The following is a 17744-nucleotide window of genomic DNA, read 5'->3' on the forward strand; positions in this document are numbered from 1 at the left end:
CTGGAAAGAGTACGTGACTTAGAGGTAATGTTACACATAGAAAAAGTTTCATAGTGTTGAATATTGCATGGAGACAAATGTTACATGGAGTGGAATGGAATATTGCATGTAGTGGTACTTTACACCAAAAGAAAGTTGCACATAAAGGGAATGAAGAGGACTGCTGCAAGCACATAAATGCTATATGGATAGGAATGCTGCACAGAGAGGTATGGTATGGGGAGCTGAATACACACAACATTTAATGTTGCATGGATTGAAATGTTGAAAGGAGTGGACTGTTGCATGGAATTGAATCTTACATGAAAAGGCATGCTGCATGCAGATGAATGTAGTGGAATAGAGCACAGAGTGGAATGTCACCCAGACTTGTATATGGAGTGAAATGTTGCATGGAGTTGAATGTTGCACAGAATTAAAAGTTACATGAAGTGACATGTTACTTAGAGTGGAATGTTGCACATACAGGAAAGTTGAATTTCTGCAGGGAAAGAAATGTTGCATGGAGAGGAATTGTCTTCCAGAGTAGAATGGTGAGGAAAATGTTGCATACAGTGGAATTGCATGCTAGCTCTGATGAGGCACTCAAGTGCTTTATGGAGGGTAGAATACAAAGGCCTGATTTAAAGGGCCATCAGCCCTTCTTTTGTTCGAGTACATCCTGGCTAGGAGCCATTTAATGCCCAACACATAGATGTCAATGCAATGGAAGGAAACAAAGGCACATAGCTTATCACTTCACAAGTGCGTTAGAGAAACTATGACTTGAAGGCAAGTTTTCAACTTTGTTCAACCCCCTTGTAAGAAATGTGCTTGCAGTGTAAGAATGCAAGATTTGTCTCTATGTAGGAGCAATTACACTAATAATGATTTAAATAGCCCCTACTAATGTATTTGTTATTTAATTATTTTTATTGTGTTATTTAGCCCAATGTGGGGTTTCAGAGTGCTTTACAACACAACACAGACACAATAAATCATGCAAGTGTTTAAATCAATGTGCAGCAAATGTTACTTAAGACAATTAGGGTTATAAAGTGTAGGAATCATATATTGTACATACTTGTAGATATTATAGGTTAAGAGTGAATTGTCAGGAGACGCACAAAGTCAGGATATAAACTGTAATGCAGTGATTGGGGATGTCTGTACCAACAAGACTTAATTATTTGCCACAAGAGCCCTTTTTTACAATCTCCATAATCTAAATAACAGATTGAGAAAAAAACAATAGGGATCTAAACCCATAATTTACAGTTTTCATGGAGCGCTTTCATGCTGATAAATAGATAACTGTGCTGTATTAGAAGGATCACTGCTTATGAACTAGAAGTAACAAATGTATATCAGTGTCAAAAGCAGTAGCCCAATTACCAAATATAAAACAAGCATTTGCAATGCAATACTTCTCGCATTTACGAGACTTTGAGATATTGGCACTGTAGATGTCAATTGTTTAAATTCTCACAATTGCAACACCTATTGAATTGCAAATATCGATTGTTTCCAAGGAAAGCACGTCGTGACTGCAGTAGGGCAAAACACATTAAAGAAAACAGTGCTTACAGAGTAATAACACAGATGGTGTAACAACTGAAGTAAAAGGAGGTGTACTCATGGGAGGTTACAAATGAAGACAAGGCGGTACTAAGGAGGGACTAACAAGCCGATTACCGTATCAAAAGCCAGCATTTACAAAGAAAAAAGACACCAGCCAATAAAAACGTCAAGTGCATAAACTAATACAGTATGCCTCGCAGGGCAGAGCATGCGCTGCCCAGGCTCGACCTAAAAAATAAATATATGGTCTGCATGTTACACATTGCGCTTTGCAGCAGGCACATTTACCCTCTGTGCTACCGTACGCGGCAAAACTGTGATGGGACAAAACACAGAACGCTTCCAGTACAGCATTGGCCACCAGAGCAGCAGGTGTCTTCTCCTTGTTAGATATTTTGTGGCCAATTCAGTGACCTAGAACAGATGTGCTGTCACATATGTTCTTATTGCCGATATCTTTGCTGCACACGTTTATTTTTAAAGTAAATGTACAAGTTGACTATTGGACTTTGCTTTTCAAGCTTTACCCACAGTAATTTTTTTTAATTCCATTGCTGGTTATTAGTGGTAGAAGCAATTGCCCTAACGTGGCCAACTGAACGCCAGGTGGGGGGGGGGGGGGGGGGGGGGGGTTAAATCCCAGTTGCACTCTTGGGTGGGAAGTGGTTTCCCTTTCTAAATATAGAGGAGACGGTGAGGCATCACTTCCACGGATCCCCCTTAAGAGAAACTCCAGAAGGGTGGTAGGAGGGGCGTGGGTCTTTAAAGGGTGGAGCCGGCAGTCATATATAGCACTGACAGTGACGGTCTGGAGTGAGTCTGAACTAGAGCGCATGCTGTAAAACTTACAATAAGAACCGAGGATACACGGCGACAGTCCTGTCCTATCCTATCTGCAGCGTCAGGAGTGACAGCATCAGCCGATAGGCGCTCCGACCCCGAGATACACAGCCAGGGAGTGCGGCAGCGCCTTCGAGGCACAGCGCCGACAGAGCATTCGAGGCACAGCACTGACAGAGCCTTCGAGGCACAGCACCGACAGCGGACATGGAGCTGTCCGATTTGACACTATACGAAACCCCCTCGGACAGGCTGGACGCCTGGATCGCCGAGCGCCTGCTGCCCGACGAGGAGTTCCGCCTGCAGATCCGAGAGGCCACCCGCAGGATTGTGGAGTTTCTGAAAACGGTCTGCTTCCGGGATACCACTGTCCACAAGGTGGTCAAGGTGAGAGGTGGTGGTGGTGGTGGGGGTGTGTGTGGGGGGGGGGGGGGGGGGGGGAGGGTGTTGGGGGCAATGACCGCGTAGGGATTAACAAGTTTCCCAGCCTCACAAAAAGGACTCGCCCATCCTGACTTCCTCGCCACCTTACCTGTCACAGTTCCACTTCAGTGCACTTCGACCCTTGGTAGGAAAATGTTTGTGTCCGGCGACACTTCATAAAAGATTTCACTATTACGCGCAAAGGGCGTATGTAAAATTATAGGTTTACGCTTAGTAACACAAACAAACCTGACAACGCCCTACAGTCTAAAACTCTGCCTAATCCATCCTGCTTGCTTGTCAACCACCCACCCTTACCCCCCCCCAAACATCCAAAACTTCTTAAATCTTTCATAACCTGTAATCAGCCCCTAATTTCACTCGAACGGCCACGAGGCCAGCTTCTCTAATCTTTTGCTGCACTCATCTATATGTCTAGACATGTCCCACTAAAGGCTACCTGCCCTAATGCGAGTAAATGGTTTCGGCAATGATATTCCGCCCTGGTGTACAGCAGCGCGGCTGCGGAGCACAGGGGCGCAGATACCAATGGAGCAGCAGGTGCAGTGCACCGGGGTCAGTCAGAGGTGGGAGGGTTCAATCTCAACAACAGCCCCGAGAGTGCACCAAAGTAACCTTGCTGAAGGTCCGAATGTGGACGATCATTGAAGAGGACTAACATTTTCTTTTTGTGTCACTGAGTCCTGTGCGTTCAAGGCCAGAGGTCAAAAGTCAGTCTAGCCTTCTAAGAAATTGCTGCTAATGCTGCTAAAATGGAGGTCAGTGTTTACTTTTCCATTCTTACTGAAACGTGTGTGGATTCTGCGAACTACGTGAAACCCTCGCTGGTATGAAAATAATGTGTTTTCTTCTACCCAAAATACAATCTAAAAACCTAAAAAATGAATTGTACAGGTATTTACAAAATGAAATAAAGAGAAATAGCCCAAATCAAGGTTTTTTCCTAATGATTGATGGAAGCAAAGATTTTAATAGGGTCAAAACAAAATCAAGACACTTTACTTAGTGATACACAAAAGACAACTATTCGCTGAAACCCAATTTCTGCACATTATATTTGTGTGTTTAAAGTTTTAACAGTAAAATTGTAGGTCTGTGCAAATGTAATGATCTTAACAATGGAAAATATGCGGTCTCTAAATGACTGTAGCTGCCACACCATGCTTTAGTAATATATTTGCAACACTTGCTCCTAAACCCATTGGCGTATAATGTAGTGGTCATAAATAAAATATGAATAACACAACAGACCAATGGGTGAAAAGAACTTGTTGAAAGCCCCTATAAGTATATTACATACATAATTTTGTAAAATGAAAAGGTCTTAGCTAACACAAGGCATAAAAATGTCTCCTCAAAAGCCTAGGGCCTCAAGAGTGTGGGAGAATCACTAACAGCCATCTAGATGCGCATACTTTCTTAAACTCTTAACAAACTCAAATTGAACACCCTGGCCTCCTATCTCACATTTCCTCTGGATTTGCAGCCTTTGTATTGCTGCTTGCCCGCGGCATCAGCCCACAGAATCTCTGCCACTGCAAATGAGACGAAGCATCCAAAATATTGTTATCAGTTCCTGTAACAGATGTGTGATGTTGTCCATGAACAACAGCACATTGGAGATGTTGACAGTCTAGCTGCTGCCTCAAAGAGGAATGTCTGGGAAGGGAAGGAGGTGGAAAGTTGGGCTGTTAAAGGGAGAGGAAAAGCCAGGGCCAGTGAGAAGCTGACCGGCTCCTCACCTGGCGGTACATGTACATGCTAGAAATGCATAATTAAAGGCAGTTGCCACAGAGAAGTCTCGTGTTGTGTCTAGAAAGATGACAACAAGATCTGTCCCTAAAAATGTTGTTGTATGTCAGAAACACTGAGTAAACATTTTCTGGAATCTCTCATCTTATCATCCTTCTCCTATTTTTTTTAAAGTAGTTTTTATTGCAGACCAATGATACATATAGCACTCCTACATTATCATGGCAACTTTGACATCTACTTTCATTTAACATTAATCAGCACTGTACACAGCCTTGGGGCCCACAACCAGGAGGTCGGGCGGCGTTGCTTAGGAAAGTGTCAAAAAAGTTAGCCCAAGTGTAATTGTAACTCTTTCGTAGAGAGTTCTCATGTCTGCTTTTGTTTTTCCTCCCTAACCCCTCCAGGTCTAATAAACTGATCCCAACATCCCCCCACCCTCCCTGGATACCACCACCCATGCTTGGAGTTCGTACAGTCTACATCTGGTAGTGTCACCAGGAGCTAATGGTTGTCTAGGTTTGTGATGTGCCTGGTGTGGCTGGGGAAGTATTCTCTTCCAATGTCGGAAGTTCTTGCAACGATCTATCTCGTAAGGCCTGCACCAGAGTTTCCCAAGCAGCCGCTGCGACCAGCGCCCTGTCGTCCTATCTCCGGCGTGCTACTTGGTATCTTAGTGTGCTTTCGGCAGTCGCCCATTTCAAGAACTCATTGATCCATCTCCTATATATAGGGCTAGTTTTCGCTTTCCAAAGCCTCGTAATTTCCCTCTTTGCTAAGAGAAGGCCCATATCAATACATTTACTTGTAATCTTATTTTTGGGAGTATGCGGGAACCAATGTAGTACACTGGCAGCCAGATCAAATTGTAAGTTCCTCTCCGTCACCTCGTTCAGTGTGTCTCCAACCGTCTGCCAATAATCATCTAAGTCAGGGCAGTACCAAAACATATGTTATGTTATGTTACATTTTTATTTGTACAGCGCTCGTACGCCCGTAGGCTTCATGGCGCTACTGAAGTTTTTGGGAACATAGCATAACACCTAAGAACATTGAGCAAAGGAGAGTTTCACATCAATTTATATTAAAAGTAAGCTTGTCTAAAAAGCAGGGTTTTAAAGGCCTGTCTGAAGGAAAGAAGATCGTCGCTCAGTCTTAGCGATATTGGTAGGGAGTTCCATAAAGAGGGGGCAAGAAAATGGAAAACACTGCCACCTTGGCATTTTTTCTTGTAAGGGGGAATCATTAGCAATTCTTGGTGGGCCGAACGAAGATTCCGTGAAGGGGTATATTTGCCAACCAAATTCCTAATGAATTTCGGGCCCTTACCCTGCAAAGCTTTAAAAATGATACAACCAGCTTTGAATGTAGCTCTCTGAGCTACTGGCAGCCAGTGAAGTTTTTCTAATCCTGGTCTAATATGGACCAGTTCCGCCCCCTATCATCCTTCTCCTATTGGCCAATAAGTGATCTACCGGAGCCTCATTATCTACCCTGAAAGTCAGATTCTTATTTGTCAACTCATTACCATCCAAATCCCTGCCAACCCCCAGAAAGAAAAAGAAAAAGTGCAAAACTCCTACCTTCCCTCAGACAGTCGTCGTTCTGGTCGCTGATTTTCATTTCACCCATCCCACCAAACAAGACCCCAGCAAAAGCCATGTCTGAAACAAATTGTACCCAGCACTCTGCTCCTCCATCAACCACATAGTCACCCCATTAAGTTTTCTCACAAAGCCTGTCTAGGCTCCTGGGTCTGCCCTCACTGCCACGTTCTGCCTTAACCGATGATGTAACATCATTGTCCCCGGCATTGCAAAGCCCAGGCTCCAGCTTGACCTGCCAAAGCACCCAGTGTTCCAACAGCACTGGAATTCCTTATTGGTCTTCATTTCTAGCATTTTTTGCCGTGACATTACATGACCACCAAAAACAAAACCTCGCAGAGGGACCTCTGGGGCCTCACCAGTCCTTGATCTGCAGTGCTTTAAATGGGAAAAAATAAGTGCAGGTACTCTTAAATTGATTGACTGATAGCAAGTGGGCGGGGCTAGGGACGGGGATAAGGACACGTCACCGCCCTGCAGGTACTCCCACTGCCGGCTGTGGCTGGTGGCTGAATATTTATGTATTCTTGAATGCGCACTCACATAAACAAGCATCAATGCTCACACAAAGCATTCCAAGAATGTCCTTTAAAATACCCCCCTAGTGCCGGGATTCTCTACCACTTTCACTCGCTTTTCTCTCTCACACACACACACAAACATGGGCACACAAGTAGGCAAACACCCAGACAGAAGCAGACAGACACTCACAGAAAAGACTCAGTTGAGATAAAGGCCATTTTACACTCCTAATCTCCGGCGGCTTTCTTAATTGCTGCAGTCAGCGGGATGCCTGGATTCTAGTGTGTGCACAAATGCACACCATGGTGTGAATGTGATTGACAGCGCAGGGCCTGAATGGACCTTGCTCTGTCAAACACAGCGTGGAGGGGATCACCGAACATTATGCAGATGAGCTCTGCTGAATTGTTAGGAGGTGGCTCAGCTTGGCTGTCAGACAGCCTCGTTCGTCCGCGTGAGTCAAAGCAACTGAGCCTACCTTTGATGAGTACCGGTACTCTCCTTGGCAGCAGAGAAGTGCCTGTACTCAGAGCGGTAAAAATGAGAAGTGCCGGTACTCAGTACCGGTGAGTACCGGCCCATTTAAAGCACTGTTGATCTGTACTCCTCAACTCTTTAACCCCCGACATTCACCCTGTACTCAATTCCTTGTTAGCCCGTTCTCCGACCCCTTTTCTCCATAAATCATAAATAAAACATATTTATTGCAAACAATAAACTTGAGTGCATTGAAAGTGGCAATATGGATGCTTAATATTTAGAGAGAATGCAAATAAATCTACTGTGTAATTTAACAGTTCTAAACAGATCCCAATTTTATGTTTAAGGCTTTTTTTATTTTTTATTTCACAAAGTTTTTATTGAGAGAGATTGGCAATGATATGCACAGTACATACAAGAGCAGGTAAAGTTCGTGGTACAAGTACAAATAAAATCGAGCAAGCGATGAAATAACATAAGAGGGGGAGAAAGAAAATAAAGAAAGAAAAGTGACAATTAGGCATCATATCAGTACAACACGAGAGGCTTATTACAGCATGTAATTATATCAGACTTACAGCACAGTAGGTTGTATCACGTCCATCCTTTAACACATTGAGAAGATGATTGGGAAAGCAGAATTTAGACATTTCACGGGGGTTTGAAGAAATCAAAGTGAGAATCAAGTGAGGTCCATAGTTTCCTATGTTGTGGTCGCCATGGGTTAGAAGCAAGGGTAATGTTATCGCCACCCCTGAGATTAGAAACCCAGTTGAGCCAATGGGGGAAGGAGGCTTTGGCTGTGTTTTTCCAGAGGGTAACTAACACGGTGGGAGAAAAAATAATGGATCTACAAACTCCTGTAGACTTTGTAATAATTTTAAGGAAAGTCGTACATGCTTAACATACATTTGCCCTAGCCCATATTTCTTTTGAAGCTCATTTTTAGGAATAGTGTACCTGAATGGCTCACTCTACTTCCAGGGAGGGGTTAGTTTAATATTCAGATTATTCTTGCAACATGTCGGCTGAGGCCTTTTAAGAATTTTTGAAATACAATAAAAAGGACTATTTTTGAAAATGAAAGCGCTTTGGACTGATTTATAGTGCACCGTCTCGATTTTAAAAAAAAACTTGCAACATGTGTTCAGTGGGTATGAAGTGGACCATTGGTCAGAGTATGACAAGACTGTGATTAACACTTCTTGATTTTCTGCACTAATAGACCGTCATTACATAATGGAATGATACTTTCTCATATTAGTGAGACAAGAGATTCTGGATGACATATTCCTCTCTGGGTATTGGACAAAACACGATTATCTAAAGCATATAATGTATAGTATGAACTGTCTGTATTGATAAAGGATGTGATTAGCATTTTTGAAGTTAGTTAATAACGGGATTGAACTGTCTATATATTATGACTATAAAGATCATTAATGAGACGTAAAGTTACTTTTATTTCTTTTTATTTGAATATTTTAAATGTGGAAAGGTAGTATTGTAATGGTTTTTATTTAACTTGTGCATACAATATTATGAATATTGTTATTACTTATTCCTTTATTGTTATTATTCCTTATTCCGCCCACATAAGCAGCATTGTCAGAGCTGCACAGAATGTTTGTACACATAGACAGATCCTTTTTTTCTGTGAGAAAATAATGGTCTTAGGGACTGTGGGGTGTGCAGAGCTTGGAATTTGGATTATTAGGTGAATTTCCTTTCAGTAACTGACTGTAATCCCTAGCCACTATAGGAGGAAATATGCTGCAAAGCGATTTATTTAATCCATTAAAAAAAAATGTTCTATTGATGATGATGGTGTTATGGTACCAAGACACAGATGGCACCTGCCTGCCTAGCAAGGTTGACTCATACATGTTAATGCAAGCACAGAAAGAGCTAAGCAGCCAGATGAGTATATATGCTCCACAGAACACTATGTGATGAAAAACAAATGACTGAGCGAGGGATCACCCTAAAGAGAGAATGGGGGAGGGGAGGTGGGGGGGAGTTTTTGAAAAACAATGGGGTGGGAGTTTTGTTTACTCTCCATTTTAAAGGGCAAGCGTGATTGTCTTTCTTGGTTGAGGCTTGTACCTAGGTTGGTAATAGCTATGATTAACCTGTTGTGCTCTAGCACAAATCACTTATTCTCTCATGTTTGTCTAGGGTGGATCCTCCGGGAAGGGCACAGCCCTGAAGAATGGCTCAGATGCGGACTTGGTGGTCTTCCTAAGCTGCTTCACCAGTTTCAAAGACCAGACTGAGGAGCGTGGAGATGTAATTGCTGAAATCCACGTAATGCTGAACAAGTGTCGGCAAAGTATTGCCTATGACATAGAAATCGAAGAACCAAAAGAGAAATATGACCCCAAGGGTCAACTGCTACAGCCACGCTCACTGTCCTTCACCATCCAGTCGCGGAAAGTGATGGAGTCCATATCTGTTGATGTTCTTCCGGCATATAACGCTTTAGGTGAGTACGTCAAACATGGGATCTACATAGGATCTACTGGCTGCTAGACTGTAGTGGCTCTACCAGGTGACAGGAAGTGAAAGGGGTTTGGCTTGGGAGAGAAGAAAATGGATTTGGCTGTTTTGGAAGCTCGGGATAGTAAGAAGCAGATCTGCTTAGGACTTGAGGAAGGCACAATATTTCAATTTTACATTATAAATCTGGATTGAGGACAAACTTTTAATATTTGAGGAAGAAAGGAGTAAAATGTCATTGCCTGCATACAAATAGAGCAGGGCAATAAGCCACATCCTGCATGAACATTCTAGGCTGAACACCTGTGAAGGTAAATGCAAATTTATAATTATTTGTCAAAATATTGGTGGTAGTTCATGTGGGTGCTAATAGATTTCTCAGTGCACTCAAAGCTGCCCCCAAGAAACAAACAATCTCTCTCTGTCTTTCTCTTTCTCACATTCTCTAATGCTCTCTCTTTGTCTCTCACAAAATAAAAAGCAGATCGCCATTGTGGATCCACGAATGACTCTGATTTCTCCCTTCCTGTCCCCCCTGAGGCTTTAAAAACATTGGTGACCGCCTTTGCTATCTCCAGGTTGGATTATGGCAATGCCCTTTACGTGGGTATCCAAACTCCATTCTTGAAAAAGCTCCAACGTCTGCAGAATGCAGCAGCAAGATTGATTTTGGACATTCCCAAACAGGAATCAGTCTCCAAGCAACTAAGAGCATTGCACTGGCTACCGGTTAGGAAAAGAATAATCTTTAAGTCACTGTGCATCACGTTCAAAGCACTCCAAGGAAAGGGCCCTTCCTACCTGACGTCACGCATAAAATACTATATGCCGCCTAGGAACCTTAGATCTGCACAACAAAAACTGTTTTAAGTCCCTAGGTTCAAGCAGGCACGATGGGGAGGAAGGAGATTCTTTCTGAGATCTGCTAAATCGTGGAATCTTCTTCCGCAAACAATTAAAAACAGCCCAAATCTTAAAGCATTTAGGAAAAGCAGTAAAAACTTGGTTATTTCAATCCGACCTCTAATTTTATTCTGCTTACCATCCTTACACGTTCTCTGAGTCCTCAGCGCCAAGACGTCTGCGTTATTCGTTGCGCTTTATAAATCCAAAAATCTAATCAAATCAATCCTGATCTTTCCTGCAGGTTCTGTATCTGCTGATGTGAAGCCAGACCCTGAGGTCTATGTTTCACTCATTCAGGCTAGAGGAGGACCCGGTGAATTCTCTCCCTGCTTCACGGAACTCCAAAGGAACTTTGTAAAGCGTCGCCCAGTGAAGCTGAAGAACCTGATTCGCCTAGTGAAGCACTGGTACAAGGAGGTAAGACAATAATATTGATACGTGTTACAGCTTCTTCCTCTTTCTCATTTCAGTCCTCACGATTGAGGAATGCTTGACTTCAACAGACAGGGATTCCAAGTTCCAATCATGTAGATTATAAACAACAACCATATTGCACCTTTATTAATAGGTACCACCTCCCCTCCAGCACACCTCGCTTGCTTTCTATTGAGACAGGCAAGCAGTACCCCAGAAAGAAGGGTTACCTTATCGTACTCAAAGCTGTGTGCAGAGCGCCAGCTCAAACATACCTTGGTGTTTGCTTTGCTGATTACTCCTTTGTTGGCTGTGAGGTTGAGTAAACGCTGTTTGAGCTTATAGAGTAATGCCTAGTTCAGTGGGGCTTGTCGGTCAGCTCCCTTAGTGTGGTTGCTTCTAAAGGCGATTCACTATGAATTATGGGGGCAAAGCTTTATGCTGCTTGGGTCGTCCAACAGCTGCATCCAGTAGGGACATGAAACTGAACAGGAATGCGGAAGCTCAGCGTTTCCGGTGAGGTAGGCTCTAGACTGTCAAATAAATGTGGAGCTGCCAACACATGTATTTATGTCCTAAATTCAGGGCTTTAAGTGGAGGGCGGGGTCTGTGGGGGTCTGAGCCCCCCAGATTTTTTCGGGGGGGCCTCGAAAGGGAGCTCTAGGGGCTCTATTTTCGGGCCTCAAAGGTCAAAGGTAGGGTGACCAGAGGTTCAGTTTTTTGTTTGGTGTTACTAGTGTGGGTAACATGTCTTGATAGTGAAATACTGCCAATTTCGCTTTTCACTATTAAAAGGCTAGCTTGCCCATAGCATAACATGGGAAATCCTGTGTAACATGTTTACCTGCATATCTTCTCATAACAGCAAGATAGACATATGGAATCTGGTAACCCTGAACTCAGAATTTAATAACACATCCTTTAGTGAAGATTGTTTTTAAATTCTATGGGGCCCATTAGGATGGCGGGCGGATTGCCCCTGCCAGGGTGGCGGTAGCCACCGCTGGCCTGGCAGGGACATTCCGCCCGCCATCCTCAGCTATATGACCCCCCGCCATAATATGGGGAAAGACCGTCCGCCGCTTTTAGGCGACTGGGGCGGAAAAGGTTTAATATGGTGGCGGTGTCTAATAGACACCACCAGCCAAATTAGCATGGTCTGTTTGAGATGCCTATCGCCGCCACGGAAAGGCATGCGGTCTTCACTTTGGGGGCCCCCTGTGGGCCCCCAGAGTGAAGGAGAGGTTGGGGGTGCACACGGGGGATACCCGTGGTACCCCCCTGCATTTACATAAACAAAGCGGCAAGCACCGCGTGGTGCCTGCCGCTTTGTTTATGTAAATGCGTCACATGCATTTTTAGCATTGTGGCGCCACAATGCTAAAAATGCAGGATGCGCCCGCCACAGTGTTGGAATGCAACTGCAAGCTGATTGAGAGTAAGATGTGGTTCCCTGGTTGTGATTTCAGATAACTGACATAATATTGATTATACCAATATATCCCAAAACACAAATATCGACACTTAAATATCGATGTCAAAATATTGACATCCTATCTTTGTTATGTAAAGTACAAACAAATAATATAGATGTAAAAAATATCGATTTACAAAATATTGTTTTTTTTAATATATAAAAAATGTTAAAATAAATAATAAAATTAACTTTAAAAAATTACTTAGATGTAATGTACATTTTAACAAATATAATAAATAAATGTGATTTAAAAAAATGTAAACATACATTTATAAAATGTAATATATAAATGTATATTTAATTTAAGACAATTAATAAACTAATAATTTTAATTTATTTTAAAATGTTATAAATATATACACATTTTCAAATAAAAAATATTTATATACATACACCTATAACATAAAATCTAATAAAAAAAGATTATATTATAAATTAGAACATTAAAATATTTATACATTTTTGAACTTACATTTTGCACTGCATGAGTGTAACAGTAGGGAAAGTGTTTGATAGCGTAGGGTAAAAATTACTTTCCCCACTCCAGTGAGTGCAAAAGTAGGGAAAGTGTTGGACAGCGGAGGGACTAAACATTACTATTCCCACTCCAGTGAATACAACAGTAGGGAAAGTGTTAGATAGCCGATAAGTAAACATTACTATTCCCACTCCAATGACTGCAACAGTAGAGAAAATGTTGGATAGCTGAAGGGTAAAAATTACTATTCCCACTCCAATTACTGCAACAGTAGGGAAAGTGTTGGACAGCGGAGTGTTACAAATCACTATTCCCACTCCAGTGAGCGCAACAGTAGGGAAAGTGTTGGATAGCGAAGGGGTAAAAATTACTATTCCTACTCCAGTGAGTGCAACAGTAGGGAAAGTGATCGATAGCAGAGGGGTAAAAATTCATATTCCCACTCAAGTCAATTCAAAATTAAAACCAAACAAAATATCGACTACAATATAAACAATGTTAAAAAGAAAAAAAAGAAATCATATATAAAAATAATAAAAATAACAAAAGATAGAAACATGTTATAATGTTAAAAAAATCAAAAAATGACCTACAAACATTATTTTATAAAAATTTAAAAACTAATTTCCAAACAAATAACTATATTAAATAGACAATAATTATAATCAAAAACATTAATTGTTACATTAAAATTCATATTTTTTATTTCCTACACTATAACACCACACAATTCACAACACACATCTACATATCTAAAAAAGTGTACCTCCATAATTAACATAATTAATGATCAAATAAACAAATACTATTAATTAAAAAACTAATTAAAATAAATAAAAATCAATTTACTCCCCAAACATTACCCCTATAAAACCAAAATCCACACACAAAATAACATTTATCAATGAATATATGAATAATAATGAGCAACTACTTATTAATTAATAAAACCTAAAATACTTTCCACCCTCTACCCCAATAAACACCACAACACACACCTAAAACTCATTACGCAATTTCCATAACTAATTTTACGTTATTAAATAATGATCAATTAACAACTTCTTAATTAATTAAAAATAATTTACTTCCCACCCTTTACCACTATAAACCCCACAACTCACATCCTAAATTAATTACACTATTGCCATATTTAAATTTTAAATAATTAATTATTTAATTACCATTATTTAACCATTAATTAATTTTAAATAAATTACTTCTCACCCTATTCCTCTATAAACCCCTCCACCCATTCCTAAAAAATTTCACAATTAACATAATTAATAACCAAATAATTAAATAATATTAATTAACAAACAATTGATCGATAATTATTAATAAAATATTTCCCACAATTAACACTATAAATTATAAATTAAATAAATATTATATAAACATCATTATTAAATTTAAATTACTTCCCACTCTATCCTGCAATAAACCCACAATCTGCTCCTACAAAAGTGATACAATTAACATAATTACCAATTAATTATTAATAATAAACAACCGATTAAGAATTAAATAATTCCCACAGTTAATACTAGAAAATATAAATTAAATAAACACTAATAAATACAAAATATTAAATAATTGATTATAATAAATTACTTACCGCCCTAGTCCCCTACAAACCCACAACCCGCTCCTAAACAAATAACACAATCAACATAATTACCAATTAATTAATTAATAGAAATTAACAACCAATTAATCATGAAATTAATAATAAATTAATTCCCACAATTGACACTCTAAAATCTAAATTGAATAAATACTATTAAGTGAAAAATATTAACTAATTTATTATAATTAAATTACTTCCCACCCTATACTCCTTTAAACCATACCCCGCTACAGAACTAAAAAACGCAAAATTGAATTAACATATAATTAATCACTTCTATAAATGTATCACATAAAATAAAAAAACAAAAGCAATACTTATACAAAAAAATAGATCACACACTTTTAAAATGCATACTAAAATACATAACACTAATTTAAAAATCGATATTCCAAACAACTATATTTTTGCAAACGATACTACTAACTTTGATATTTTCGAAAATGATATTTCTTACCTTAAAGTCAATATTCTTGGCCATGATATTCTTGCTGTCGATATATCTGTATCCTGAAATTTCCAACTCGATATTTGTATATGTCGATATTTAAACCGATATTCTGCCTGTGCACCTGTGATTTCATGTAGAATCATGGGTGAATTACATTCTATCGAAATGGAATTCAGTTTCCCGCAGCTGTTTTCTGGCCTAAGGAAGGAACTGAGCTGGTGGATGGATTCTTCTCATCTGGGCATTCCTCTTGCTCCTACAGAATGGACAGTGATGACTATGATGAATACCAGTGATTGAGGCTAGGGAGCTCTTATGGAAGTACAGTCTATCCATAGCAAATGGTCTCTTTTGAAGAAAATACATTCCTAAAATAGGAAGGAATTAGAGGCAGCTTGATTAGCTCCTTCTTTTCTGATGGGTGTGAGAAGGTGGCCTGGTATTTTCTGTCCTATATGAGGTCAAAGATAACCTTATTGAAAGCTATCCTAGTGGTAGCTATGGGGAGCTGCCTTCAGGCTTAATCTTTACCAGCATATCACCTCCTAAAAGACTAAATGAAATGAAAACCATACAGTGTTGATATAAAAATATGTCTTTATTAATATAACACTCTCTACTAGTCTCTAAACGAGACTTTGGCACAAAGTACACAATACTAAATCAATAGAACATTTGTAAATAGCACAATACACAGCAGACTCCAGGAGGATACAGAACCATATACTAAAAAAATTGTATAACAACAACGACTTGACTACGTGAGTTGCATGATGGAGGCTGCAGAGAACCACGCCTCTGCGTAGTCTCCCGTGACCCGAAGGCTGGACTCCACCCCTCAATAGTGATAGTGAGACGAGACGCTAGCTGAGCTCCCCTGCTCGAAAAAATCAGCTCGCAATCCAGGCAGTGGCAGAGGGATTTTGCAACATAAAATAGCAGACATGGGTGAAAAGAGAGAGAAAACACCGTGTTAAAGCGCCGATCCAGCCCCCAGCCATCTGTCATCACACGTTCTCAACCGGAGCTCCCAGGTTAAGGTCAGACAGAGTGACAGAGTGATTGATCTGCAAAACGCTTTGGGGGCTTGGAGGAGGACATGGAGGAGGTTGAGAAAAAAAAATAAAGTTGCTGCTGCAGCTCTTTCTTTTCCGGACTGTGGTCTATGGAGCAGCATTGTTTTTAAGCTATTAGCTTAAATTCGAGTACATCTTTCTGTCTTCTGTCTTTTGAAAATGAGTAGCTGTCTGAGGTGGTGGCTGGGGTGATTTTGTGGACTTGTTATGGTCAGCGGCCACTCCCAAACCACTCCCAAACCGGCTAGACCACTGGATCAGGACCAGAGTGCACCACCCGGGTTCCGCCAAAACCCGGTGAGGACTTTTTTTTTTTTTTTTTCAACCAGAAACAGAAATAACCTTGCAATCCTGCAGTGAAGGCAAAAAAGGGTGTAAAAAGGGTGTAAGGAAGGTGTAAAGGAGAGACCACAATGGGCAAACCCATGAAAGAGGGAGAGGGAGAGGAGGTGGTTAAACTAAGCAAAGTCGAAATGGCCGCCCGCTCAAAGGCAAGGACACGACTAGCTAAAGCCAAAAAAGCCGCACGTAAGGCAGCTAAAGCTGAAGAAGAGAAAGGGAAGGATAAGATTAGAGAGGGTAACTCTGCTGAAGATACTACGCCGGAGTCCTCGGAGGACGAACATACTCTCTCCTCCCCCTCCCTCCCTCCCTCCCACCCTCTCCCCCTCTCTCCCTCCCTCCATGATGAAGATCACTTGAGAGTAACCGTAGAGGGGCGTAAAAGTCTGGGCTCTCTGGTGCAACCTCAGGCAGGGGCTCAAGAACAGAACCCCACTCCTACCCCTACTCAGGTCTTAGTCTCAATCTCAACACCATCGCAGCTAACGGAGGAAATAAGGAAGGGTGATAATGGTGCAAATGGAGCTAATGGAGCAAAGGAACTGAGACACTTCCCTCTATTTGCCAAGAAAGTGTCCCCAAAATCTCTAGTGCCACCACCTCCTCCACAATCGTCTATTGTTTCTATTGACATTGCTGATCCTAGAGACTCTGCTCTAATGGAGGGAGGGGGCCTAAGCTCTGAGGCTCTTTTGATATCCGGACCCCAAACCCCCCAAACCCCCACTTGGCAAGGGAGGAGTCAGCTATGGAAGGGGAGACCCCACAGAATGAAACATCAGGAGCAGAGGCGGCAGAAATTGCTAGTATACCCACGGAAGTAAGATATCAGCTAGATATCCGCGAAATGTTAAATCTGATCCTTGATGAAATTTGGGAAATAAAGAACAATCAGCAAACTGAGATAGCCGCTCTCCATGCTAGGATGGATACATTTGAAGAGCTATACATGGTGCTCCCAAGCAGGATTCAAGAGGCAGAGGGGAGGATTTCTGTCCTCGAGGATCGTATGAATCTAGCCTCGGAGGGTGCCAAGGAAGCAGTAAAGAAGAGGATCATCATGGAGAACAAGCTCGAGGAGCTTGAAAATCACTCTCGAAGATCAAATCTGAGAATTGTGGGAGTTCCGGAAGGAACAGAAGGCTCTGATACCGTCCAGTGGGTCAACTCATTCATCCAGAAGTCAGTTCTACCCGATTTTGAAGGAGACCTGACCATAACTAGGGCCCATCGAGTTCCAGCTCAGAGGTTTGCAAACTCACCATT

General features: G+C 41.2%; 1 protein-coding gene across 1 annotated transcript in view; it reads left to right on the plus strand.

Annotated features, from left to right (window-relative positions):
* The first annotated feature begins 2348 nt into the window (after window positions 1-2348).
* The window catches only part of LOC147679604 (2'-5'-oligoadenylate synthase 1-like), a 37696-nt gene continuing 22300 nt past the window's right edge, over window positions 2349-17744 (plus strand). Inside the window, exons 1-3 of the mRNA XM_086943179.1 lie at window positions 2349-2787; window positions 9384-9690; window positions 10852-11027. Of these exons, the coding sequence (XP_086799305.1) occupies window positions 2608-2787; window positions 9384-9690; window positions 10852-11027 (663 nt within the window). The 5' untranslated portion in view covers window positions 2349-2607. The remainder of the gene's footprint in view (window positions 2788-9383; window positions 9691-10851; window positions 11028-17744) is intronic.

Source organism: Lissotriton vulgaris, chromosome 11 (assembly GCF_964263255.1).
Source record: "Lissotriton vulgaris chromosome 11, aLisVul1.2, whole genome shotgun sequence".
Classification (NCBI taxonomy): domain Eukaryota; kingdom Metazoa; phylum Chordata; class Amphibia; order Caudata; family Salamandridae; genus Lissotriton; species Lissotriton vulgaris.